At 37.3% G+C, this 27264-nt stretch overlaps 1 protein-coding gene across 1 annotated transcript; it reads right to left on the bottom strand.

Annotated features, from left to right (window-relative positions):
• Positions 1 to 372: 372 nt before the first annotated feature.
• Positions 373 to 19567, bottom strand: nr5a1b (nuclear receptor subfamily 5, group A, member 1b). The gene is made up of 6 exons (XM_007247001.3): positions 19466 to 19567; positions 18986 to 19127; positions 16171 to 16844; positions 4863 to 4982; positions 4293 to 4440; positions 373 to 982 (listed from the first exon to the last, which is right to left on the bottom strand). Exons 1-6 carry the CDS (start codon positions 19565 to 19567, stop codon positions 729 to 731), a joined length of 1440 nt encoding a protein of 479 aa, XP_007247063.2. The 3' UTR covers positions 373 to 728.
• Between the last annotated feature and the right edge of the window lie 7697 nt (positions 19568 to 27264).

The following is a 27264-nucleotide window of genomic DNA, read 5'->3' as shown; positions in this document are numbered from 1 at the left end:
CAGAAATAAAATCACAGAGAACCCCCAATTAAAGAGAAAACTACCCCAGGACCCCCGGAGAAACTAATCTCATCAAGATAGGGCTTAACACTATGCTGGTCAACAGCTGGTTTACGATCATAGGGTATGTTTTGGCCTGGATGACCAGCTAGCCAACATTCTTAAAAAAAAAAAATTGTAGTGCTGGGTGTATGTAAGTGTGTTATGATATTAATCACCGGATCTCTTGACATTTTAAAATCTGTAGCTGTGCATATACAGCTGTAAAAAAATAAGAAACCACTTAAAAATTATGAGTTTCTTTGATTTTACCAAAATGAAAACCTCTGTAATATAATCTAGAAGAAGATGGATGATCACATGCTTGGTCTGAAAGCTCTGCATCTTTTTTGTTATTTCAGTAATTTCTCATTTTCTGCAAATAAATGCTTTAAATGACAATATTTTTATTTGTAACTTGGGAGAAATGTTGTCTGTAGTTTATAGAATAAAACAACAATGTTCATTTTACTCAAACATATACCCATAAATAGCAAAATCCGAGAAACTGATTCAGAAACAGAAGTGGTCTCTTAATTTTTTCCAGAGCTGTAGGCTACCATGAAGCTACCATATTGAACACAATAGCATGAATTGGCCTTTAGTATGCATTTCTGTCTATAATAGAGTGTGTGCATGAGTGAGAAAGTTTGTGTGTGTGTGTGTGTGTGTGTGACAGTGTGCATGTGTCATATGCAAGTTCTCTTGGCGTGCAGCATCTCTATGAGCAGGTTGTTGCAGGGCACCTCCCCGCTCAGGTGTTTGTAGCACAGGTAGTCCTCGGCCTGGGCGCTCAGGGTTTTCAGCTCGGGCAGGCGGAGCAGCAGTTGACTGAAGCGCTCCAGGTGCTGAGGATACACACACAACGTGTACTCCAGCAGCGCCCCGCTCACCTGCTCGTACACACTCTCCACATACGCCTGGTTCTCCAATAGCTTCACATCTGCAGGAGCACAGAGGAGCATTAGCACACAAAGGCTCGATCTGAAGAATCAGTCGATCCATCTTGAGAGTCTCTATGATGTTATGATTATAAATCTGTTCAGCAGCTTTTGTATGAGCTAAAAGTCCTTCACTATGACCTGTGTGCACGTTCTAGATAAATACACTTAACAAATGTATAAGCTCTTAGATAACTGTCTCTACAGCTGCGCCTTACCTTGAAATTCGATTTCACTGATGTGCTGATGAACCTATTTAACATCTTATTTCTCTCACACGTCCTTTTCATAAGACTTACACACAACCATGTTACACCCAGCACAAGTACATGTAAAACATGCTTTAAATGATATTTAACAGGAAATGGCATCATACGAATTTTCTGCAGGTCATGAGAAGACAGGAGTAAGCCAGAATAGTGGTTGTGAAACGAGTTTCTAGTCACAATCTGGAACAAAATTTCAACTGACCAAAAGAGGTGGTCTCAATCTGGATCATTTGCAGTGTGAAAAAACTCTTTCAGATGTTTTGGACTTTTAAACCAATTAGAGGATGTTGAGTCAAGCTACCATCATCCATTCAACAATATGAAAGTGAAAAAGAACCAATGCTGTTCATGCACGATATGCATCAGTATGGAAGCAAACAATTACGCCTTCTGTATCTACTGTAACCAGGGGCGAAGTGGCAATCTGTGCATTCTGGAAACATCCGTCAGATCTACGGCTGTCAGCCTTGTATAATAACCAATACGTAGATTCTAAGGGTGTTTTCACACCAGCACTATTTGGTCCAGTTAAACCGGACTCTGGTTTGTTTGTGCGGTTCAATTGAGTAGGTGTGAAAACAGTAATCCCACCTGGATGTGGATCAGATATATATATATATATATATATATATATATATATATATATATATATATATATATATATATATATAAAATTTGTGTTCATTCGCAACTGTTCAAATCATGATGTTTTTTCAGGCAAAAACACTTGTATTGCTGAGATGAATGGATTAGTGTAATTTGCTTAGATGCCTAAAACCTTTGCACAGTACTGTATGTATATATATATATTTCTCATTTTCTGCAAATAAATGCTCTAAATGACAGTATTTTTATTTGGAATATAATTCGGAACATATACCTATAAATAGCAAAATCAGAGAAACTGATTCAGAAACTGAAGTGGTCTCTTAATTTTTGTCCAGAGCTGTATATGGTCTATATAACAAAAAAATGAACAGTTTGTGTAGAAACAAGGAGATGGACAAAGTACTTTGTCATGACTGAGAATTCACATTTATAGAACCACATTATAGAACCAAATTTATATTTCCTATATGTCATGTGAATACATTTGGACAGTACAGCAAAATGAATGCAAAAGATACAGATTTATGTTCCTTATTAAGCATCTGTCTATACAGTTTCTCTGAGCCGAGAGTAGAGGAGCAGACCGAAAACAGAACGGAGAGGGAGTAGAGAAAGTGACAAGGGGATGAGGCTGATAATGTGATAGAGATAAATAGATAAAGAGATAAAGAGGTAAAGAGAGAGAGAAAGAGGTATGTTGATAGAATCTTGTTATTGACAGAAGGAGAGGAAAGTGGATGTTCAAGCACTTCCACATATGTGCACAGACACACACACACACACACATTCGCACACATGGCGGATGAGGTCCTTAAGCCCTCATTATAGAAGGCGGTCTTTGTTGGCGGTGGGCTGGCGATAAATTGCTCTCACTTTAGGGAATGTAAGGAATAAAGAGCCATTCCCCCCACACTCCCACACACACACCAACAACGGGTCAGTCCATTAAACCTCTATTGAACACAAGTGAGCCTGAAGAGTGTGTGTTTGTGTGTGTGTGTGTCTGTGAGTGTTTGTGTCTGTGTGTGAGAGCAGGGGAGAGAGAGAGAGCAGGGGAGAGAGGGCAGGAGAGAGAGGGGCAAGCAGTCTGTACACTATTGTAAACACAGCTTTATTTTTAATTAAGCCCATTACTGCTCTGCTAACGACACACCAAACAGCTCTGTACCAATAATACACACATTCACACACACACACAAACACACACTCACACACACAAACTCACGCACACACAAGGGAACAAACAAGCAATATTGCCATGTCCTCGTTAGCATCAGGGAGAAATCAATTCAATATACATCTTTAGAGAAGTTAATTAACCTGGGTCAAACCGCAGGCGGCAGGAAATAGAGCGGTTGTGTAAGCGAGGAGGAAGAGGAGGAGGAGGAAGAGGAGGAGAGGTTTCAAAAGGTCTGCAGCTCTCACAAAGAGCATTTACAGAATGAGGAAATTATTAAAACATCTTAAATATGTTATTCATCGCACACAGCAGCGAAGGGATGGACAGAGAGAGCGATGATGAGAAAGTGATGGAGAAAAAGACAGAGAGAGAGATGGAAAGAGAGAGTAATGAAGAGAGAGATGGAGAGAAAGGAGTTTAATCTAAATTCACTTTAGACAGTTTCTTTTTTCATCTATATTTAAAAAAGAATTTAATCAAAAATCGAAATACAAACATCTAAATTTAATCGTTACTCATGATCTAACAATCTTAATCTAATCTACACCCATAATCTAACTAACCCATGATCTAACAATCTAAATGTAACTTGCACCCATACATTAACTCTAATCAATAATCTAACAATCTAAATCTAATCTACACTCATAATCTAACTCTAATCTGTAATCAAAGAAACAAAATCTAATCTAGACACATAATCTGACTCTAATCTAACACTAATCCATAATCTAACAATCTAAATTTAAACTGCCAGATGACTCAACTGATCAGCTCCCTGATTATCTACCTAATAAGCTAACAAATGACCTAATCAGCTGGCCCAAGGTCCACTTGACTAGCTACCTGATGATACATCTGATTAGCTACCTGATGATACATCTGATTAGGTACCTGATATCTGATGATCCTCCTCTGCTATTGACCTACCTGATTATATACCTAAAGATCCATCCATACAACTGATTAGTTACCTGATGATGCATCTAGTCAGTTACCTGATGATCCACCTGATCAGCTACCTGATGATCTACCTGACGGTCCACCTAGTCAGCTACCTGATTATCCATCAGATCAGCTACCTAATGACTCACCTGATTAACTAGCTCATGATTCACCTCATCAGCTACATATTAATCTACCTGATCAGGTACCTGATGATCCACCTTATTTACCTTCACAACCCAGTCATCACTACACTGATTTAGCCATCCGTTTTTTGCCATGCTGAAGTGTGTGTCTGTGTGGCCTCACCAGGGTTGAACAGGATGAGGTATTTGAAGCAGGTGATCTCTCTATGGTCCAGCTGAAGCTCCCGAAGATGCTGCACCAGTTCTTGACCTCCTCGCACCAGATCAGCCAGAGTGACACCAGCCTGAGCCAGCAGAGATACCAGCTCTATCTAAACACACACACACACACACACACACATACACACTAGTTTCTATAAATTGTCAGTCCTATTTGCATCTTCATGCCAACTTTACAGGAAAATGAACCCCTTTCTTCTTTGTAAAGGAGGCCAATGCAAAAATATATATTTTTCAAGTCACTTTGGAGCATTTCTATTTAAGCTGTTTTAGTGTTTAAAAGAGTTTATAGCTCATTAATAAATGGGCATAAAACATCGAATATAAGAAAATATTAAAGTAAATGTAAGAACATTCAAAAAATGTATAAAGTGATTAAAGACTGATTCTTTAGAAAGGAAGCAGAAACATTTGAGCTTTAAAGATCCTAGTGATATTATTTGTGATATATCAATGATTTTTAATGATTATTTATAACTAAATATATATTTATTCATAATATGAATATATGTACCTCCTGTCCAGTGATGAGTAGTATGCTGTCCTGTTTCCCATGATGCACCTGTCTAGAAATATAGTCCAGCACCAACAGTTCACTCCAGCAGTTATGGAGTAACTTCATCTGATCACCCACCTGGGAGAGTGAGAGAGTGAGACAGAGTAAGTAAATGAGACAGTGCAAGAAAGTGAGAAAGTGAGAGTGTGCAAGTGAAAGAGTGAAAGTGCAAGCGAGAGTGAGGAAAAAATAGAGTGGTAGTGAATAAAAGAGTGAGATTTTGCACTGATGATTTTAATTGCTTTAAACATGCTTTACAAAGAACAATCTTTTTTATAAAGTTCAAAAGACACATTTAAACAAACTTATTCATATATAAGTAAAATCTCTTTGTGATAATGACTGTGAATATACAAATGATACAGATTCACAGCTCAGTTCAGATTCTTTCCTTTAGCAGAGCAATCCAGCAAACCCTTTTTTAGACTTAACTATAGACACACCTCAACACCAGCCCACAGTGTTCTTATCTATGGCTAGAGCAGATTCACACAGACAATAGTAGTGATCGACCGTTTTTTTGATGGCCAATGCCGATGCAGATACTTAGACAGCAGTAGTCGCCGATGGCCGATATGTAAAGCCAATATTACCATTACCATTACCATTACCAAAACAATAATATAGCAGATTCTACTTTTATTTGCTGTTTTGCAGTTCACTTGAAATAAAAAACAGAGCAGTATCAAATAACACAAAAACTTAAATAAAATACAAAATTTCAATGCACTTAACATACTCAAACAGATAGCAGCATCACTATGTTTTTGGGAATAAACATTCATTATAAAAAACAGTGTTAGTGAAGTAACACGCAGAAGAATTTAAATATCTGTTCATCTCAATTTATTAAAACTTTATATAAAATATATAGGGTGAGTAAAACAAACACGCAGAAAAACCCAAAAGATAGGTCATGTATAATTGCATTATTCCAGACACATTACAATTATATATATATATATATATATATATATATATATATGGCTATCTTTGTCATAAATCACAGTTATGTGATAAGATTGGATATTATGCTTCTTCAATACTTAAGACAACCAAGCTGGTGAGTAGCTAGGTAGAAGTAGAGAGACAGAATATGCAGAAACAAAAAGCCCAGGACGTTCACGTAAACGTTTTGGCAAGGTGATCATGTTAACTAAATCTGGTCATTAAATCATTGTTAGGATTAGCAAACGCAGCTTGACTAGAATCTGTTCCTTCAATACTGAGCTAAGGAGATAAGGTAACGTTAGTTTAGCTAAGTTCACTAATGAATCAAACACACACACACACACTTGCGCGGGTGAGGAGGGAGAAAGCCAGAGGAGGCAACTTAATGCAGAATATAAAAAAACAATAACGTTTGTTTCCTAATTTACGCTGCTTTTGTAAGCTTAGCCTTAGCCAGCGCGTCCGACTGTAAATACTAAGTAACGCTGGGTCTCTAGGTTACAACTATCAACTCAGTCGTTTATAATAGCAGAGTGTATGTTTTATAGAGCAGCCAGTAACAAACAGCTGAAGGAGAGAAAATAATTCTTACTGTTCTGATAAGACGACATGTAGTTAACCTACCGGTTGTACAGGCTTGTACAGGAGGCTTGTAATACTGTACTTGTGTGTTTACTGATGACTACCTGTAAGCATACCTGTCAAGTTTTGGACTTAAAAATAAGGGAAATTTTCCGTCACCTGCTTCGAGTCGCCCACCAACCCAACCGAGGTTCAGAATCCCTTATATTTTAAGACAGGTTTACAATAAATCTAAAATAACCACCTGGGAACATTTTACAAACTACAATTAGATTATCAGAATCTGACAGGTCTATCTTTGTTGGCACTGAAATGTTGTGGACATTCCTACATATGTAATTCTTATAATACAGCCTAAGTTAAACCCTTTTCTAGACATTTACATGAAATCATCAGCTTTTACAAAAATGACATGGACCAGATATATTGCATAAGTAAATATTAGTCCAAAGGGGCCTAAACAATTAATAATTTAATTAATACTTCTTTCAATTGATCAGTCCAGTCCTGTCAGTCAGTTAATTTCAGCCCTCTTCACATTTTCTCTCTCTCCAGATCAACCATCTCTTCTGCCCCTTCTAAATATTAAATTACACCACAATACTCTTAAACTAGCCCTGAACTAATAAAATAAATACAGTTTCGTTCATTATAGCTTACAGTAGGCCTGCAAACCTAAATTAATAAACACAGTTTGAAAATGAAATAGTTATTGGCTGATCAGGGCAGGTTGAACATCTAATTGTAAAGTTAAGCTAACTGAGTCACAAGCTGTATTTTCTTAAGCACACAGTCGGTTTGATCCGACTGTTTCAGAAACAACGTCATCATAGTTTACATGTTTAGCTCCGTTACCTCGCTGTATATCCAGATATATCAGCTGCTCCGACTAGCTCTCACAGCGAGGGGGGCGGGGCTTTCCTACATTGCGCTCCGCGAAACCAGGAACCTGATTGGCTGTTTCACCTGAAAGGCGGGATTTTCTCCTTGAACCGACACTACCATTGGTTAAGAGACACACAGTGACCAGTGCCCTGTCGCCTCAATAGTAAAGTTTTTTTTTATATATAATACGGGAAATTTACGGGAAAATACTAATACGGGAGGACGGCGGGAAAGAGGAGTAAAATACGGTAGTTTCCCGGCCAAAACGGGAGACTTGACAGGTATGCCTGTAAGACGGCAAAATGGACGCAGGTCATAGAGGTCATAGCTCATAGAGCCAGAATGACGGAGCTGCAGAATGACGGAGCTGCCCACAACATTGCCTGTGAGCATTGTGTAAATATCGGCCTCTTGTGCTCGTATATCTTATATAAATATATAAAATATATAAAAATGTAAAAAATCGGACCGGTCGATATATCGGTCGATCATTAGACAATAGTCCTCCAGCTATACTCCTAATATACTCCTGTTGCCATAGCAAGAAGAATATCTCTCTTTCTTTCTCTTTCTCTCTTTGCCACTCACACTAAAACCCACTTCCATAAATGTACATATATCTATACACATATGCAGTATGTGGACAAAAGTTTGTGCACATTTAAATGATTTATCTACTGTCCAGGTATGGCTTTCTACAAGATTGTGGAGCATAGCTGTGAGAACCTGACTGCATTTAGCAACAGGAGCAGTGTTAATGAGGTCAGGATGTTGAATAATCACCACCTCAACTAACTCCCAACTTTCCAACGGTACAGAGTCTTATTCTATGAGAAACACTTCTCTACAGGGACTAAAATAGCTGTGTGTGTACATTAGCACATCCGTTTCAACAATTCAAAGTAGCTGACTACATTTATTCTACAAAGGGTTGTACACAAACATGTGGATACATTTTATCACAGGAAAGGTCTAACATCGTCGCAGAGAAGCAGTTTTATACCAGCATTTGAAATCATGCACACACAAATGATAACAAAGTCCATTGGCCATTGTGCTCAAGGCAAGACAACAAATTAAGGAAGGCCTGACATATAATAGATAGATAATTTAACATTTTCAAACCACAGAGTCTTGTGTTTACCTGAAAAACAACACAAGCTCTATCCGGACGGGATTAGTTTCTTAATGCAACATTAGGCATATCAGTATACACATACAGAATCATTCTTAAAAGTACAGGAACAGATATGAGAATTGTAGAAGAATTTGAGAGTTTGAAAGCAATGTGATGTGCTGGTGTGTGCTACTAAACACTCTCATCTAGTCAGTAAATAAACACCTCACATCCGGAACCTGTTTATACTGAAACTCAATCCATGTCTGTATGTCTGTGTGTGTATTAGCCCACCTGGGCAGGCGGGACAATAGAGAGTGAAAGCAGCCTATCAGCACTGTATGTGTGTGAGAAGAGGATGTTTGGATACTCGGAAAACTAGTAGAGCTCTCTTTATTATTCAAATCTATAGGTGATTCTATATTTGATATTACTTAAGTAATAACTGAAAAAATATTTCATTTTTATTTATTTTGTAGCTGTCCCAAAATACTCAACAATGCCATTTAGAGCTAACAAATATGCTGCAGCTACTATTGAAAACTATTTTCAAGGGACTTGAAACTTCATTGTGCCAGCACAATAGAACTTGTATATACAGTCATATGAAAATTTTGGGCACCCCTATTAATCTTAATCATTTTTAGTTCTAAATATTTGGGTGTTTGCAACAGCCATTTCAGTTTGCTATATCTAATAACTGATGGACACAGTAATATTTCAGGATTAAAATGAGGTTTGTTGTACTAACAGAAAATGTGCAATATGCATTAAACCAAAATTTGCAAAAGTATGGGCACCTTTATTATTTTACTGATTTGAATACTCCTAACTACTTTTTACTGACTTACTGAAGCACAAAATTGGTTTGGTAACCTCATTGAGCTTTGAACTTCATAGCCAGGTGTATCCAATCATGAGAAAAGGTATTTAAGGTGGCCAATTGCAAGTTGTTCTCCTATTTGAATCTTCTCTTCTCTCATGGGCTCATCAAAACAACTCTCAAATGATCTAAAAACAAAGATTGTTCAACATAGTTGTTCAGGGGAACGATACAAAAAGTTGTCTCAGAGATTTAACCTGTCAGTTTCCACTGTGAGGAACATAGTAAGGAAATGGAAGACCACAGGGACAGTTCTTGTTAAGCCCAGAAGTGGCAGGCTAAGAAAAATATCAGAAAGGCAGAGAAGAAGAATGGTGAGAACAGTCGAGGACAATCCACAGACCACCTCCAAAGAGCTGAAGCATCATCTTTCTGCAGATGGTGTCACTGTGCATCGGTCAACAATACAGCGCACTTTGCACAAGGAGAAGCTGTATGGGAGAGTGATGTGAAAGAAGCCATTTCTGCAAGCACGCCACAAACAGAGTCGCCTGAGGTGTGCTTTTGCCTTGTCCTTGACTGTTCTCACCATTCTTCTTCTCTGCCTTTCTGATATTTTTCTTGGCCTGCCACTTCTGGGCTTAACAAGAACTGTCCCTGTGGTCTTCCATTTCCTTAGTATGTTCCTCACAGTGGAAACTGACAGGTTACATCTCTGAGACAACTTTTTGTATCCTTCCCCTGAACAACTATGTTGAACAATCTTTGTTTTTAGATCATTTGAGAGTTGTTTTGATGAGCCCATGATGCCCATGATGCTTCAGAGGAGATTCAAATTGGAGAACAACTTGCATTTGGCAACCTTAAATACCTTTTCTCGTGATTGGATACACCAATCATAGACCACAATTTTGTGCTTCAGTAAGTCAGTAAAAAGTAGTAAAAAGGAGTATTCAAATCAATAAAATTATAAGGGTGCCCATACGTTTGCACCGGTCAAATTTTGGTTTAGTGCACAATGCACATTTTCTGTTAGTACAATAAACCTAATTTCAATCCTGAAATATTACTGTGTCCATCAGTTATTAGATATTAGATTGGATTTCTGACAAAAACACAAGCCTAAATACTGAGATTACCTCTAGTTGTTGCTATCTGTAAAGGTGTACATGGAAATGTAAATCACAGCTGTAGAACTGTCCTCCTTCTGTCTGATGTAGATTCAGTTAAAAGACAAACAAGAAACACATTCACTTTGACCTTAGATGGAATTGGTCCTAAGCTTTTTCCTATTCATGCAGCAAACACACACAAACACACACACTTGTGAGTACACACATTAGGACAGGCCCACTGCAACAAGTTAAGCAAACCATGCAATTGCCTAGGGCCCCGAACTGGCCTGGGGCTTCTAGACCATGACTGCATATGAACTGAATGCAATGACAAAATTGTGTGACTGCCCCTTTAAATTCTGTCAATACAAGAAAGTCCAAGAACACTGTTATTGTAATCCTGCACTAACCAGCTAGCGTTCAATATTAATGGGAGGAATACTGTGGGTACAATAAAATAAAGATAAACTTAACAGTCCTGGGGTCAGCGTTGAGTTTACCAACAGTGCAGAAGCATGGAGATGTTGTCAGAACTATAAAATAATCTTTAGCAGATTTGATAATGAAGCTTTCCTGCGCAAAAGAAGTAACTATTGGTCTTCCTGGGGGAGTCCTGATGAGAGCCAATTTATTTATAATATGTTTATGATTTCTTGATTTTCTTTTGATTGACTGACCTTGCCATAATATGAATTAGAAGATTCTTCAAATAAGGCTATTCACTGTATGCCAACTCGAACTCTTCACAACACAACTGATGCTCTCAAACACATTAAGAGGGCAAGAAAATCAAGTAATTAACTGCAATTACACAAATTATTTAATGCCATACATAATATCTTATAATAATTGCGACAAACTTATATAATAACCCAGAAGTACTTATACCAACATACACTTCACAATGTTACATAATTACATATGGCATATTATAAAGACATTTTTTAATTAGTATGTACAATGTTCTTTTAAACACATTATAAGGTATTATGAAGCCTTTCTTTATGAAGTCAAATGCATATATATTTTATAATGTGTTTTGTATGTCGCTGTTAGTACATATGAGGTTTGTCCACCATGAGGAGAACATTAAATAACAATCGTGTGCATGGCAGGTTTACAATGAAAAAGCCCTGTTCTCCAAAAAGAACACTGTCTGGTTTGCTAAAGATCACACAGACACGCCAGAATGGTATGAGGACAGTGTTAATGGAAGTATGAGACCAAAATAGATCTTTTTAATTTGCATGAGACGGCAACCTTATCCAATCTGTGAAACATGGTGGTTGTAGTATTATGGTATATATATATATATATATATATATATATATATATATATATATATATAATTTCATTTAATGTGTGCTTGTGGATGTTGCTGACTGCTGTTTCTTATTTACAAAAAGCTATTTTTTCCAGTGTGCACACAGATTGGAGTGCTAGAAAACCATGAGAAAACATTAGCTGAATTTTACACTTAGTGTGCTGGAATTAAATCATATACAGAGCCTTATTCAGTGGTGTGAAAAAAAAAACATGGATCTGAATGTATTTACTAGTGTCCTTGAGGAATCTGAAAGACGTCTATAAATAACACTGTAAGCAGTCATTATCTTCAAGATCCATTGTACAGGATCTAAGATGTACAGATAAAATGTATAGTGTAGGGAAATATCCTTATGTATCACTATATGTGTATGTATCTGTATCTGTAGTTTATGCTTTATGTTTAATAGCACCATAAACCAGCAGTCCATCATTCTCAAATTTTGATTCCGAATTTAAAACTACAACTAATCTTTGTGATGAATAGTAAAGTATTTGTTTATTAATTTCGTGCCTACCGTATTATAGGCTCACCGGATTATAAGGTGCACTACCAATAAACGTCTATCTTCTGGTCTATTTTCATACATAAGATGCACCGGATTAAGGCACATTACGCGATACTAGAAAGGCACAGGGGTGTCGACATATTTTTCTTGTAATTCAGCTAAGCTAAGTTAAGTAAAAAAATAATCTATTTAAAAAAAAAATACATTCTTAAAAAAATAACTTCTTTTAAAGTCAAATGAGCCCTGGATGTAAATCTACACAGATTTCTCTCCTGAAAACTGTTTGTTTGGGTGAGTAAAGCACTTCCATTTATTTACAATAAGCTTAGATTTCCAGATTTCCACTAAGGCTGGGAGCAGCATTAGCATTAGCAGCTAATCACTAGCGCTAGCCACCCAACAGCGCTACACTGAGAAACCCTGAGTTCAGGTAACATGGTTCAGGTAAAAAAAACATGGTTCAAGTAAAAATTATCATCGAATGTTCTGTTTAAAAGTACTTTATTTGATTCCTAGCCTCTTGCAGTGACTAGTGGCCTAAATGTTACGACCTCTATATCAACCATTGGTCAAAAGGCTTCTCATAATAGCTAACTTACCACAGCCTAAAAATGCAATTGTAAATAAACACAAATCAGTTTGACTTTTTTTTTTTTACATTGGCATGAAATTAAAAACATGGTATGTAAAAGGTTATTATTTTTTAAATAATTTAAATACCAGTCTTTGCAACATTTGCCAAATGTGATATTAATGAATCTATTATGTTACTTTTATTACATAATGCAGATTGTAATATTTTTGTGTATATTTTTATTGCAGTTAGGAAAGTATTAGTTTAATAAAATCAGCATTACTGATTTTGTGTAGAAATTATATTGATATCAGTCTACTGCAACAAAATTTAAAACAAAACAATCTAATAACTTCTAAAATTCTGTTAACCATTTGATCAGTTAACAATTTTAGTCAATTTTGTTTATTTTTTTGGTAAATTCTGCTTACTTTTATTTATTGAATTTACATTCAAATTTAAACGGGACTTACTGTATTATATATTTTTATATTTTATCTAATGGTATCTAATGGTTTAAAAAACAGTACCTGCTGGCTTGATGCGGTGCAGTGCATCTCTGCCTTCCAAAGAGAACAAAGATCTGTTATTGTTTTTTTTTAAATACTGTAGATGATTTAGTAATATAGGCTGTTAAATCTATGTATTAGTCTTGAAATGTACTTAATATATGATTCTAATATCCTGTTGCCATTTTTATAACATGACTCTTAATTAAAGAAACTCATAATAAATTAATGACAATGAACTAAAAATGTATAACCTATGTCCAAAAGATAGTGGACATCCCTTCTAATGAATGCGTTCAGCTACTTTTAAATGTCATCAATTGCTGACACAAATGTGCAAATGCACACACAGCTTGTCTAGTTTCTGTAGGGGAGTGTTGTAAATACAATAAAAATGAGTGAAAATAATTGACTGCATAAACAATCAACCTTTTAAAAGTTTCTAAATAAAGGTTCAGGTCCAGGCACCTGGTGCTAGTAGTTTTCCTTTTAGTTAATGGAGGTCAGCTGAGTGCAGTGAAGGTGTCTCAAGTGATTGTAACATAGACACCCGCTGGAAGGTCCAGTCACTGGCTAGAAATACAACATGAAGACAAAAGAACACCCCACACCCCACAAAAGAGAAAAGGTTATTAATGGAAACAGTCAGAAGAATATGAAGAATAAATGAATTCACTGAACATCTATTGCAGCTCATTAAGAAATAAAAAATGGAAAGAATATGGGACATGTAAATCTGCCTAGAGCGTGTCAACCTCAACAACTGAGTGACTGCACAAAAATAAAATGAGTAAGTAAAGTCCAAAGACCTCTGCAGAGGCTAAAAGCTTCAGCACCTGCGCTTGTGAGAGACTCCCTATTGGAGAACTGTTGCAAAGAGAATTTCATTTACATTTCACCCAAAGGCATGTGGAAGACTACAGGCTTAAGCACACCAAGCACTGTTCGTTTGTTCAGAGTAGTAATAACTGTCTTGGTGGCCTACTTCACTAGTCTTTTTTTTGCACGGCCACTTAGTTTGTGAGGACACTAGGTAGATTTATTCCTTCAACTTCTTAATGATAGATTTTAATGAACTCCATAACTGAACATCCCCTGAGTTATCCTCTATAACCTCAGATGGTCGCAATATAAAATGACCCACTGGCCCATTACTACACAGAGTGTATTATTCTGTGTTTACAAATAATACACTATTTTCAGTTGCCATTTCTGTTTTCTACGTTTTTGACTTGTTGGTAAAACAACAAATGGTAAGCCTTGAAGACATTTTGTTTCAGAACTACAATTCTCAAGAAAATTCAGCTTACATGGGGCACATGCACATAGCATCTCATTAGCATTCAACCACTGTAAATGTAGTGTTCTCTGCTCCTCAAACCTCCCTTAATATTAAATTTAAAAAGTGATTTGTTGGGAATCTTTAATACCTCATATAGCTAACTGTGGTTTTCAATTAGTAGCTTAAAATGCTTTAGGTCTACATGCTAGCTGATAGCACACAAAGGAGGAACTAGTTGCCACTTTGAACACACACACTTTAATTGATGGTTTTAGATCAGTATGCTGTAGACTAAATACCATTAATGTATTACACAGGCTACCAGGGGCGTAGCAGCAAATTCTGGGCCCTGTACACTCTCAATGTAAGTGGGCCCCTATTCATGCTAGTACACTAGGAACATGAGCAAAAAAGGAAAAAAAAAACAGGTTTTTAAAGGGCCCCTCTCCCTACTTGGGCCCTGGGTAGTCAGGTTCACTTTTCCCCCTACTACCATGCCCATGCGGGCTTCCACATAGAGACTGTAACAATCTAAGGCACACATACAGCTGAAGGTGCTGAGTGAAGCTCCAGAAGCATCTCACACTGTTTATTTATGTCAGCATCTTTTCATCATGTCTCCCCCACCCAGTTTGTGTACTGTCTGAGTGTGTGTTAGTGTGGGGGAAGTGTTGCTGATGGGGTGGATTTAGTAGTGTAGTATGTGCAGAGCCTGTGTTAATTTCTGTGTTCAGTACAAGTGGTGATGTTAAAGTTGGGGTGGTGCAATGTTTGAGTAGTAGTGTGGGTGTTAATTTGTTAAGTGGTGTTACTTTTGTTGTAGTGGTGTTCACAGTGAAATGTTGTTAATGCTGGGGTGGTGGTGATGTTAGCTCTGTGGTGAGTGTTAAGATGGCATAAAGGCAGTGCTGTTGTCAGTGCTAGGGCTGGTCCTGATGCAAAGTTATTGGTTTTAGGGGTCAGTGTTAGGTGAATGTAAGTGATGGAACAGAGGTTTTGTCAGTGCAATTATATCTTATATATTATATATCTTGTTAATGAGTTGCTCACAAATAATGCTGTTCTGTGGAGACTTACAAGACCATATATTAATGACTGGGTTTGCCAATGTTGGAGAAGATGTATGGGTTGATAACAGTGCTGGGGTAGATGTATGATTTTATATCAGGGTTGGGGTAGATGTACGGGTTGATATTTGTTGTGGGGGTAGATGTATGGGTTTATGTCAGTTTTCCGGTAAATATATAGTTTGATGTCAGTGTTGGGGTAGATGTATGGTTTGATATCAGTGTTGGGGTAGATGTATGGGTTGATGCCAGTGTTTAATGTAGATGTATGGGTTGATGTCAGAGTTAGGGTAGAGGTTTGGTTTGATGTTTGGATTGATGTCAGTTTGTAAGTTTGTTACTGAACTATTCTTCTAAAATTTACCTAACCTTTGCAACCACTGACTTCTGAATTTTCATAATTTGATTGTTTTACAGTGTATTTAGATGTGACTATCCAGCACTGCAGACGTTTTTGTTTTTAGGAAACCAGGACTTTTCAAATGTGTAGTTTTATTTTATCCCTGCCGAGAATTTCCTCACTTACCTTCAGCTCTTTAAAAAACGTGCAGCTGCGCGCCCACTCTACGATGGAGAATAACGTCTGGTCTGCGATGTGGCACATCAGGCCAAAGGTGGAGAGAGGTTCGGCTTTGGCGCCGCGGGAGTTCTGATCCTGTTGCAGGTGCTCCAGGTGAGCGCTGATCTTGCTGCGCACATGCAGTTCATCCTGTTCACACCGTACAAACTCCAGGACCAGCGCCGGCACCGGCAGGCCTGCGGGGGGCGCCGCCGGGCTCTGAGTGTGGTCACTGTAGGTGAATCCCTGGGTGGAGTCGGGCGAGCTGCCGTTGGTGTAGTGGTCCGGAAACTCAGATTTGATAGCCCGACTGGGGAACGAGGGGTATGGGTACTGCGAGGGCAGAGGGCCGTGGGCAGGTACGGGTACGCCTGGGGCATAGAGGGCATAGTCTGAAGGCGTGGTGATTGAAGCAGGTGTGTTTGGGAGGGTGTTTTTGGGGGTAGACACGGGTGGGAGGCTGGGCAGAGGGCTGCTGAAACTGTAGTCTGTCTGAACAGGTGACTGGAGAGGGGGCGTGGCCTCCAGCTTGAGTCCACTGGCCCGGATGAGGGCTTTTTTCTGCTGCTTCAGGGCGCGATCTCGCTTGTACATGGGTCCAAACTTGTTCCGTCCGCCCCGCATCCGGTCTGCGCGAACCGCTGCGGATAAATGGGAACAAACAATTGTGGGAGAATGTTTTGAACTTCTTTTATTGCCTGGTGAGATTTATTGGTTATTTTAACACACATACAGCTCTGGAAAAAATAAGATACCACTTCAGTTTCTGAATCAATTTCTCTGATTTTGCTATTTATAGGTATATGTTTGAGTAAAACGAATATTGTTGTTTTATTCTATAAACTACGGACAACATTTCTCCCAAATTCCAAATACAAATATTGTCATTTAGAACATTTATTTGCGGAAAATGCGAAATGGCTGAAATAACAAAAAAGAAATGCAGAGCTTTCAGACCTCAAATATTGCAAAGAAAACAGGTTCGTATGCATAAAGTTTTATGAGTTCAGATATGAATATTTGGTGGAATAACCCTGGTTTTTACTCACAGTTTTAATGCATCTTGGCATGTTCTCCTCCACCAGTCTTACACACTGCTTTTGCATAGCTTTATGCCTCCTGGTGCAAACATTCAAGCAGTTCAGCTTGGTTTGATGGTTTATGATCATCCATCTTCCTCGTGATTATATTCCAGAGGTTTTTGGTAAAATTAAAGAAACTTACCATTTTAAAGCGGTCTTTTATTTTTTCCAGAGCTGTGTGTTTATATTCCTCAGTTTTACTCATGAGGGAATTGACCATGGTCATGCTTGGTTTTGAATCGATGTCGTTTAGAAAGTTTATCACTGCTAAACAAAAAAGTGTTCATTTATTTTTAAACAGTTGTGGAAATTTTATTGTTTTATTATGATGTTCTTAACTTACAATGACGCAAATCAGCAATGATTCCCTTATGCTGACTATAAAGTAGGGTAACTGTGTGCGGGTTTGACTTGCCATGTTGACTCAGCTTCTTATTAGAAGATCGTGCTTGTTATTCTGTCAATCCCTTTCTCGTTGATTTTTAAAATTAATGCTAGGATTACACTGGCGATTTACAAGGCCTTTCTTACATTCACAGAGCCCTATACAATTTCATCCGATCCTATGCATTTCCCCATACTCCTACACATTCCCAAACCTCCCAGACAGTTCCAATACACCGCACACATATTTTTTCACATATATCTTAAGTCTCCACATAGTCTCTAAACCTTTCACGTATTTCCGAAACATTTCATACATTCCCAATTTCTTTTATATATTCTCGTAACTTACTATGCATTCCGAAAAACATCTACTGCTTTCCCAAAACATATATTTTCTGAAAATGTGGCAAAACTTTAAGAATATCACACAGTTTCTACCTACATATTCTTAAAACGTTCTACAACATCAAGTTTATTTGAATCCTAATTCTATTCTTTGGTATTAACAGACAGGTTTTCTGTGGGATATCTGGGAGAATCATCTTCTGCATTAAGGCAATTATTGATTAGCTCACACTCCCCGGCTGATTTGATGTTAGCGCGAATTAAATCAGCATGACAATAAATTAATTATTGACCTTGATCAGCAAAGAGCTGAAGGACATTTGGCACTTCTTCCACATAGAAATCCCAACAACATAAGCTCAACCCTCATTAATTCGCATTTATTAATGAAAACAATGTGCTTTTAATATAGTAACGATAACGTAACAATGGACCGTGTTGGGTGTTATAATTCCATATGTTAAAAAACAGAGGCGATTCTAGGATCAGAGTTGTAGGGGTGTTCCCAGGAGGGGTAAGTGGGTTATATTACATTTTGATTTAAATGAGACACACAAACTATGTACTGGGGTTAGGTGGTTATCTTAATATGTAAATTTGGAAGCTACTTAAAACGTAGCATAAATTTGTTCAGGGTATCTGCTCACTCTACTCTGGGCAATGAAGTTCCATTCTTTTAACCTTTTCTCTCAGCTTGCTTCTCTTAATCAAGTTTAAACGGTAGAGAGTGCTGACTGTCGACCTAAAACATTAGCTTAGTAAATAAAAATGTATCAGTAACAATAAAAATAGTGATTTTTGTGTGTGATTAAGACATTTTATTTCTTTAAAATTAACGCTAATAATAAAAACACATTAAGTAAACTTTAATATTTAAATTGTGTCAATGTTGAAAATGTGTCCTGGTGTACAAAAAAATGCGACTAAATTGTTAGAATTATTAATTTATGTGTTGTGAGCGCGCTTACCCTCCAATCTCATGCCCACGTTAAGGCACTTCTGAAAGCGGCAGTAAGGGCAGCGCTTCCGCTGGGCTTTATCGATCACACACGCCTGACTCTCCGCGCACGTGTATCGCTTGCCGTTCTGAACAGTCCTTTTAAAGAAGCCCTGTAACACACACAGTGATCACAGGCACGCGCTACAGCAGCTTTATAATAATTCATTATTCATTAATACTTCAGAATGATCATTAATAGAATGTTACATAATGTACCGTGTTATAAATTGTGACACATTACATTTATTATGTAATTATAAAGAAAAAAAATGTGTGTATAATGTTTTATATACTGTATTTAAATATAATATGCGGTTTATAATAAATCTAAATTATGTATTTTTTGTTTGTGTTTATTACAGCCTGTGTACACTGTGTATAAGTAATAACACATTAAGCCGATTTATTTTGTGATAATATATTTTCAGATTATTTAAATAATGTGTACCTTGCAGCTCTCGCAGGTGAGGAGACCATAGTGATAACCGGACACCTTGTCTCCACACACCGGACACACCTCCTCCACCTCCACATCATACCTGTACTCCATCACCTACACACACACACACACACACCAAGCTTTCATGGTGGTATCAGTAATTAATGTCACGATTTCCGTGTGAAACCACTGAAACGTGCGAGGCTGTGAGTTCAGGTGTAGTACGCCTATGTGTCTTACTGTTTTAACAAAAATAATTAGTACAAATATATATATATATATATATATATATATATATATATATATATATATGCTATATAAATTTAATACAAATAGAAATACTATACAAATAAATATGGTGGAAATACCAATATGCTTTCTTTACAGAAAACACTAAAATTACACTATAATATATAATAAGTATATTACGCAGTATTTAAATATTAATTTATTTATACAATCAAGGTATTATTTAAGGAACCTCACAAGCCTGTCCATTACATGTAGAAGCACACATTGTAATGGTTTTACCGTATATATATTTTAAGAATTTAGAGTTTAAAGAGAAATTAGAGTTTAAAGAACTCTAATTATTTTTATGAAATAAAAATGTGAAATTTAAATTAAATAGAAACAAATAAGTGAACATGTGAAGTGAAGTGAGTATGGAGGGTATCTGGGTGAAAAGCTGTGCACTTACCTGGGGGCAGTCCGGGCTCGCGACTCGGGCTCAGGATTCCTGTCTGTGCGCGCGGAGCAGAATCACTCCGGGGTGGAGACGCTGAGACGCGCGCGCTCCCGCTTTTTTAAATAGGCGCGAGACTCAGTGATTCTCTTCTCGCTCACGGCTCTGTGGTCTCATCCGCGCGTGCCCTTACCTTCCCTGAGCTCCACATCCTTTCATATAACTGCATACACAGTGTAATATGTGAGCGCGCATCAGGTAGAGAGTGGATGGGAGGGGCCAAACTTCCCCTGGTAACCCCCCCCCCCCCGTTCTGATCACATTATTATTATTATTATTATTATTATTATTATTATTATTATTATTATTATTATTATTATTGCACTTGGATCAATTGCATTGTGTAGTATGTATTTTATTATTAACGCTAATGTATTTTACTATGATTGTTATAGTACAATATATGGGGTTCTGATGTTATAATATGATGGTATCTATATCATATGCCAAAATAGTCAATATTTCTATATGTAATCTTCTAAACGTTATTAAAATATTAATGTAGTATACTTTTGTTACATTATCCTAAATCATTACTATATCTAACAGTGCTAATAACAAGGCTAATATAAATAATTAATAATAATAAAATATTAAAATCAGTGCTAATCGTCACATGACTATTATGACTATTAGAAAATAGACAACACAGTTTTAGTTGTCAGTTTTTGCAGCCTTACTGAGCGCATGGGACTGGCGGACTGTGTGATCTGATGGACTGTGTGAGATGCACGAGCTCAAATGCACAACTTTATAACAGATAATCCAATAAGAAAGCAGAACGCCTCTGGTTTACTATTGTTTACTATTAATTACCACTGATCACCTCTGTTTGCTCATTTCTGTCAGTTAAATAATTACATAACAACAACATTATTAAATAAAAATATAGAATTGAAATAATATACAAGTTCCATAGCTTGTATTTAGTGTGTTTTTCACTAAAACAGTTAGCATTACAATGCTAACCTATTATTTACAACATAGTTTTTATTTCACGATTAATTCACTAACAGCGTGCTAAACCGTACCTGTTACCGTACCTGTTCATTCCAGGTTACCTCTTACTTTAAAACATACGAATGGGTAACTAAAGTCAGCGTATAACCTGATTTGTTATATTTATGTTATTTAAGGATGTTTCACTTTTAACCAGGATCTGATTCTCTGATTGTGATCAGAACTCTTTTGAAATCCCTGTATTACACATATATAAATACTATAGACTATATACATTTTATTTTTAATAGTATAATAATGATAACATAAGTTTATTAATATATGTTATCTCATTAATTACATCAACACATGACTCACACGCTTCTGAAATAAAGTGGTTTAGAAATATAAATAAATAAATTTAATAAGCTAAAAAAAAACATATACAAAACAATCAGTATAAATATAATGTTTTAAAGAAGATAAATATGAACACATACTCGTTTCTATTGTTTAAAAGATGTCCGATGAAACCAGATCTAAATAGATGTAGTTACTGTTAGTTTACGGGTTGAATATGCATTATTATCATAAATCATAATCATAACATGTTTTAGATGTTACATTCCTCATTGTCTGTTTGTGTTTGTGTGTCGGTTGCTTTTTTATGATTATTTTTGGATTAGAAAATAAAGTGAACAGATTATTTCTGGCGGTTCTCTTCGTCTATTGGCGGCAGGGGCGTAGCAGCAAATTCTGGGCCCTGTACACTCTCAATGTCAGTGGGCCCCTGTCCATGCCAGTACACAATGAACGTGGATTTTCATGGGCCCCTCTTTTTACTCGGGCCCTGTGTAGTCAGGTCCACTTTTCCCCCCACTACCACGCCCATGATTGGCGGACATCGTTTTAAAGGTTATGTCCAAATCACGCACTCCAATACTGCAGTAAATTATTTATAAATGCACACACATTAGCAAAAAAATGTTTTTTTTTTACACACTGACCCCTTTTAGTATCAAGAAGTGGCATAGCGACTGCAGTTACAGATCACACACTCTCTTTCATCTTCATCTGGAGCGCGTGCCTTTCTAAGACATCAGCAAGTGATGCACATTCAGTCCCTCCCAGCGCGCTCACACACACGCATGCACACACGCGCGCGCACAAAGAACGTCTCATTCTTCGCGCAGGAGTGTCTCCATATGGCGCGCTTCCCATCAGCTTTTGTGTGAGCCAGTCAATCAGCACACATGCACACACACACACACCTGATGGAAACTGCGTGGGCATCACAGCTGTGACTCCAGTCTGTCAGTCATTAATAACCTGCTTTATTACACGGTAATAAGTGTTAAATGGGCTTGCTCGTTAAATAGTTAAACCGGGAAAAAATCTTTTTACTGTTCTGAAAGAAAAAACGGATTAATTTACTGTGTGCACACTGTTATGGTTTCACTCTCCAGGCAAAACACTCTATACACCGCTCTATAAAGAATTAAGAGACCACTTCAGTTTCTGAAAACTGATTTTGCTATTTACAGGTATATGTTTGAGTAAAATTAACATTGTTGTTTCATTCTATAAACTAATCATAACATTTCTCCCAAATTCCAAATAAAAGTATTGTCATTTTATAGCATTTATTTGCAGAAAATGAGAAATGGCTGAAATAAAAAAGCTTTTAGACCTCAAATTATGCAAAAAAAAGAGTTCATATTCTTAAAGTTTTAAAAGTACAGAAATCAATATTTGGTGAAATAATCACATTTTTCATGCATCTTGGCATGTTCTCCTACACCAGTCTTACACACTGCTTTTGGATAACTTTATGCCACTCCTGGTGCAAAAATTCAAGCAGTTTAGCTTGGTTTGATGGCTTGTGATCATCCATCTTTCACTTGATTATATTCCAGAGGTTTTCAAATTGGGAAAATTAAAGAAGCTCATTATTTTTAAGTTATTTTTTCCAGAGCTGTATATTTTATGGTTGATTTTAGAAATAGTAAATTAGTTTATTTCAAAGACATTATGCATCCTTTATTTCTATGATTGCACACCTTACATAGGTATCACTTAGTAGTTACTGGAAAGAAAACCCTACTAATGTTTGATTAATTAATGTTTATATAAAGGGTTCAAAAACAGTTCACCAGTTATAAAAAAAATCTGCCAGAATTAATTTGTAGATGACACAAATCTTTTAATGATAAAATATAAAAAAGAGAGTAGAATAAAATAAGCTTAGAACTCTTAGATATCTCTCGTGAATTACCTGATTGCAGATGGCCTGTAAGTAAACTGCATGCTTCTACATTAAGCTCTAAGGTAAAGTTTAGCATTCAGTTATATAAGAATGTCATTAGATAACAATTTTTGCATTATTACCAAAAATAACACATAAAATCCCACAAAATCCCTTATCCCCCAATATTCCACATTTCCTAACAATTTTCCAAATTGCCCTCAATACCCGATGATTCATAATACCCCACAACATAACACAATACCCCACATTACTTCACAATATCCTACAGCAACACACAATATTCTACAATTTCCACACTACCCCACAATACCCCTTAATATCCACATTACCACTTAATATCCCACATTTACCCACAATATCCACGCTCCTCCACAATACCCCACATTATTCCACAATACCCTACAATATCAACATTACTGCATTGTAACCCATACTACACCACAATACCACACCGCGAAACCCACACTACTCCACAATACCCCATAATACCACACATTACCACACATTTTATATCTCAGTCACAGAACACAGTCACTGCTGGATCCTATCCTGTGTGTGTGTATGTGTGTGTGTGACTCAGCAACAGTCGTAATTACACACGCTTATCCTCAGCACCCATACACCTCCTTCACTCATCCACTCCTACACCACTGCCACTCCATCACTCAGTGAGTCAGGGGTTCAGGTCTAGGGGTGTAGGCTGGTTACACCGCAGTGAGGCTCTGCTTTTTTGCCTGCAGTCACAGGTGCTAGCTAGCACTTCTCACCAAAATCGGTCAGCATCAAGTGTGATTAGGTTACGATCTAACCTTCAGACCTTAAGGCTGACGCTTTCTCAGCTTCATTTTTCTCTATATATATTCAAAAAAACTGTGAGGAAAAAAGCAGAAACATCAGTTTGACAGAAAACAGCTCGGAAGCTTTAGTACTTTAACTGAGATCTGTAGGAAAATCCAAATCATACCACATTTGGTGGTATCATTACCCTTTTTGTTAAATGCGTTAGTGGCATTTTGTGAAATCCGCTGGAAGATCCAAAGCATACCACCTAATCTCTTAAACGTGGTGGTGGGGGTATTCTGTAATCTACGGGAAGCTTGAAATCATCCCACCTCATCTGTTAAAGAAGTCAGGGTCAGGGTCTCCTCACTACAGATTCTCTGGTCATTTTTGCTAAAGCTTCTCTGTTTCTGCTTACTACACACAGTAAATTCACACAGTATAGCTTCTTTTTTCTCCTTACTTGTTCTTTAGTACAGTGATACATAATACCAAATTTACCTCTTGACTGGTTAAATAGTACAAATAAAATATGTACTTCCTTTTTTAAAGAAAGACTTTGCACTTCAAAGGCAACACAACTGACTCTGTTAAGACCAATATTATACCTTTGAGGGTACAGTTATGAAAAATGTACCTTTGAGTTGTAGAAAGTACTTATATCATGCCTCTGTTTTTTAGTGTGTAGTAGCTTCTCTGGTTCTCATCACAACATCTCCCTGGTTCTACCACATGCTTTGCCACACAGTGCTAGAATGTGTAGTAGTCAGATCTCCTGTCTGTGTGTGTGTGTGTGTCAGGTTAAGCTTCCTATCTGATTCATCAGTTTAACAAGATTCTGAACATCCAGAACAGATAACATTACAATCTGCTTGTGTGTGTGTGTGTGTGTGTGTGTGTGTGTATGTGAGAGAGGGAGAGAGAGAGAGAGAGAGAGAGAGAGAGAGTGTGTATTTGCAAACTGTGCAGCTTGAATGAACAGTAAGGGAGAGCAGAAGGTTCGGTCAGTACGATGTGCAGAAGTGGACAGGCTCTAAATTTCCAAACAAGTAATTATGTAATGTAATGTGAAATGTTGATTTCTGCTCCTGTCTTAATAAAAAATAACCCCAGGCTTTGTGGTCCAACCCAGAATCAATTGAATGTTCTCTCATATCGGTCCAAATCAAGAATCAATCTGGACTTTCAGTTAAACAGACCTTCAGTGAAGACCAGGGTTGCTCAAACAGTGCCACAGCTCACCAGTGGGAATGTGAAATACTCTCTAGTGGTACGGACAGGTAGTTGTCAGAACTTGACCTCTAACAGTGTTAGTAAGAGTAGCATTCCTAAAAAGGAGCAAAAGCATAAGGGAAAAATATATTAGTTTTGTAAAGTCAAAATCCAAAGATAATTACAAATAAAAAACATATACTGTCGCAGAATTAACTCAAATAAAGAAAATAATACATTTGAGGCTGTGCAGTCATTGACATCTGAGACAAACAATTAAGTGTATAACCAAAGACTGAAATGTTTAAACAAAAGAATAAACAAAGAAAAAAAACACCATTGTTCATGCCCTAGCTCAAGTTTTAGTGTCCTCATAAAAATAAGACAAAAATGATTTTATGTAAAAAGCTGATTTCTGTCTTGTTTTTAGTTAAACAAACATGTGGGCAGTAAAGTAGAAAGAGTTGAGAACCCCAGTAGACCACCTGAACTTCTTCCTTCCACCTTCTTCCAGAGTCATCAGTTTTCATTGAACTAACACTACTGTATCTGAGATCACTCCACTCAAACGCTGAACACCAATAGGAGTGTGGAGTGTGAGGCACAGCTGGAGGAAGCCATCATTCTCAGTAATGGAGACACTGGTAAAATTATTCTGGGAATAAAGAGAGGAAGAGAGATGGAGTGGCTAAAAACAGCTCCGGCTTCTGCTTTCTCCACAGGAAGGGGAGGAGCTTGACAAGGAAACAGCTTCTTAAAATGCTTTAAATGATGTTATGATGAGTTAGCATCTCACAGTGACTCTGTGAGTGTTGTGGATTGTATTTTGGGCGATGATCTGGCAGTGTTTAGATTATTCGGACTTCTAAGGTTCGGCATGATGGATAAGGAACAGAGTGTATGTGAGGTTGGTGGGCTGATGGATGATGGGAGATCGGTGGTTCATGGTCATCTAGCACGTCTTAAGTAGGCACTCAGAAATTTGCTGAGGTGCTGAGCTGTAATGCTGGAGGTGCTTCCTGCAGGCTGTGCTTATCTTAGCTGCTCCAAATGCAGAATCATTTTCACTTCTGAAAGAACTGATAGACAGATGATGGATGAGAACACATTGAGAACATTGACCACTCTGGGTTCCGTTGGAGAGGTTATAATGAATACTTTTCGTTTAAATGAGCAGTTTAGTTAAAAATGGTCCATCTGCCATTGTAGGGTTTAAATTTAGCCTCTTTCCTTTTAAACTGGAGATCAGAGGCTACTGTTGCTAACAAACACTGGAAGTCAGTAGCCAACTAAAACCATTTTTTGTAAATCCAGGCCTAAAACCGTCACATCCATTGATGTCTTTCCTGGTCTGTCTTGCTTTCTCTCTCCTGCGTTCAGTTATTAGACATGTTTTGTATTTAAACAGTCAGAACTGTTGAAGGTTGAAGGTTGTTCTCATGTCTATGTTACCTTCTGGCTCTCTCCTTTTAGTTAGTCTACAGCAGGGGTAACCAACCTTTTTGAAACTGAGAGCTACTTCTTGGGTACCAATTAATGCGAAGGTCTACCAGTTTGATACACACTTGTGAAATCACAAAACTGCTTAATTTACCCTTAATTAAATGTTATTACTATTAATAATTAATTATATGTTTAGAACAGGCCTGCGGGCTACTCATAAGGTCCTTGCGGGCTACCTGGTGCCCACGGGCACCACGTTGGTGACCCCTGGTCTACAGTCTATTCAGGAACCAGTTACTGCTAGCTGCTAGCTCAGACTTGTTGCCATCCTCCATTTCAGAATGTCTAGCCATTTCTCAATACAGGGTACACAAAGTTTGGACTGGCATACTTGTCAGAATAGATTTAGTAAGTTTGATA

This window comes from Astyanax mexicanus, chromosome 17 (assembly GCF_023375975.1).
Source record: "Astyanax mexicanus isolate ESR-SI-001 chromosome 17, AstMex3_surface, whole genome shotgun sequence".
Classification (NCBI taxonomy): domain Eukaryota; kingdom Metazoa; phylum Chordata; class Actinopteri; order Characiformes; family Acestrorhamphidae; genus Astyanax; species Astyanax mexicanus.
This window is presented reverse-complemented; position numbering and strand designations above follow the sequence as displayed.

Bases quoted from the DNA above. Each gene is read 5' to 3' on its own strand.
- nr5a1b (XM_007247001.3), bottom strand. From the start codon at position 19,567: ATGGAGTACAGGTATGATGTGGAGGTGGAGGAGGTGTGTCCGGTGTGT. The intron at 19,128-19,465 runs GTACACATTATT...TGTGTGTTACAG, and splicing joins TCACCTGCGAGAGCTGCAAG to GGCTTCTTTAAAAGGACTGT. The intron at 16,845-18,985 runs GTAAGCGCGCTC...ATTTATCCGCAG, and splicing joins CGTGGGCATGAGATTGGAGG to CGGTTCGCGCAGACCGGATG.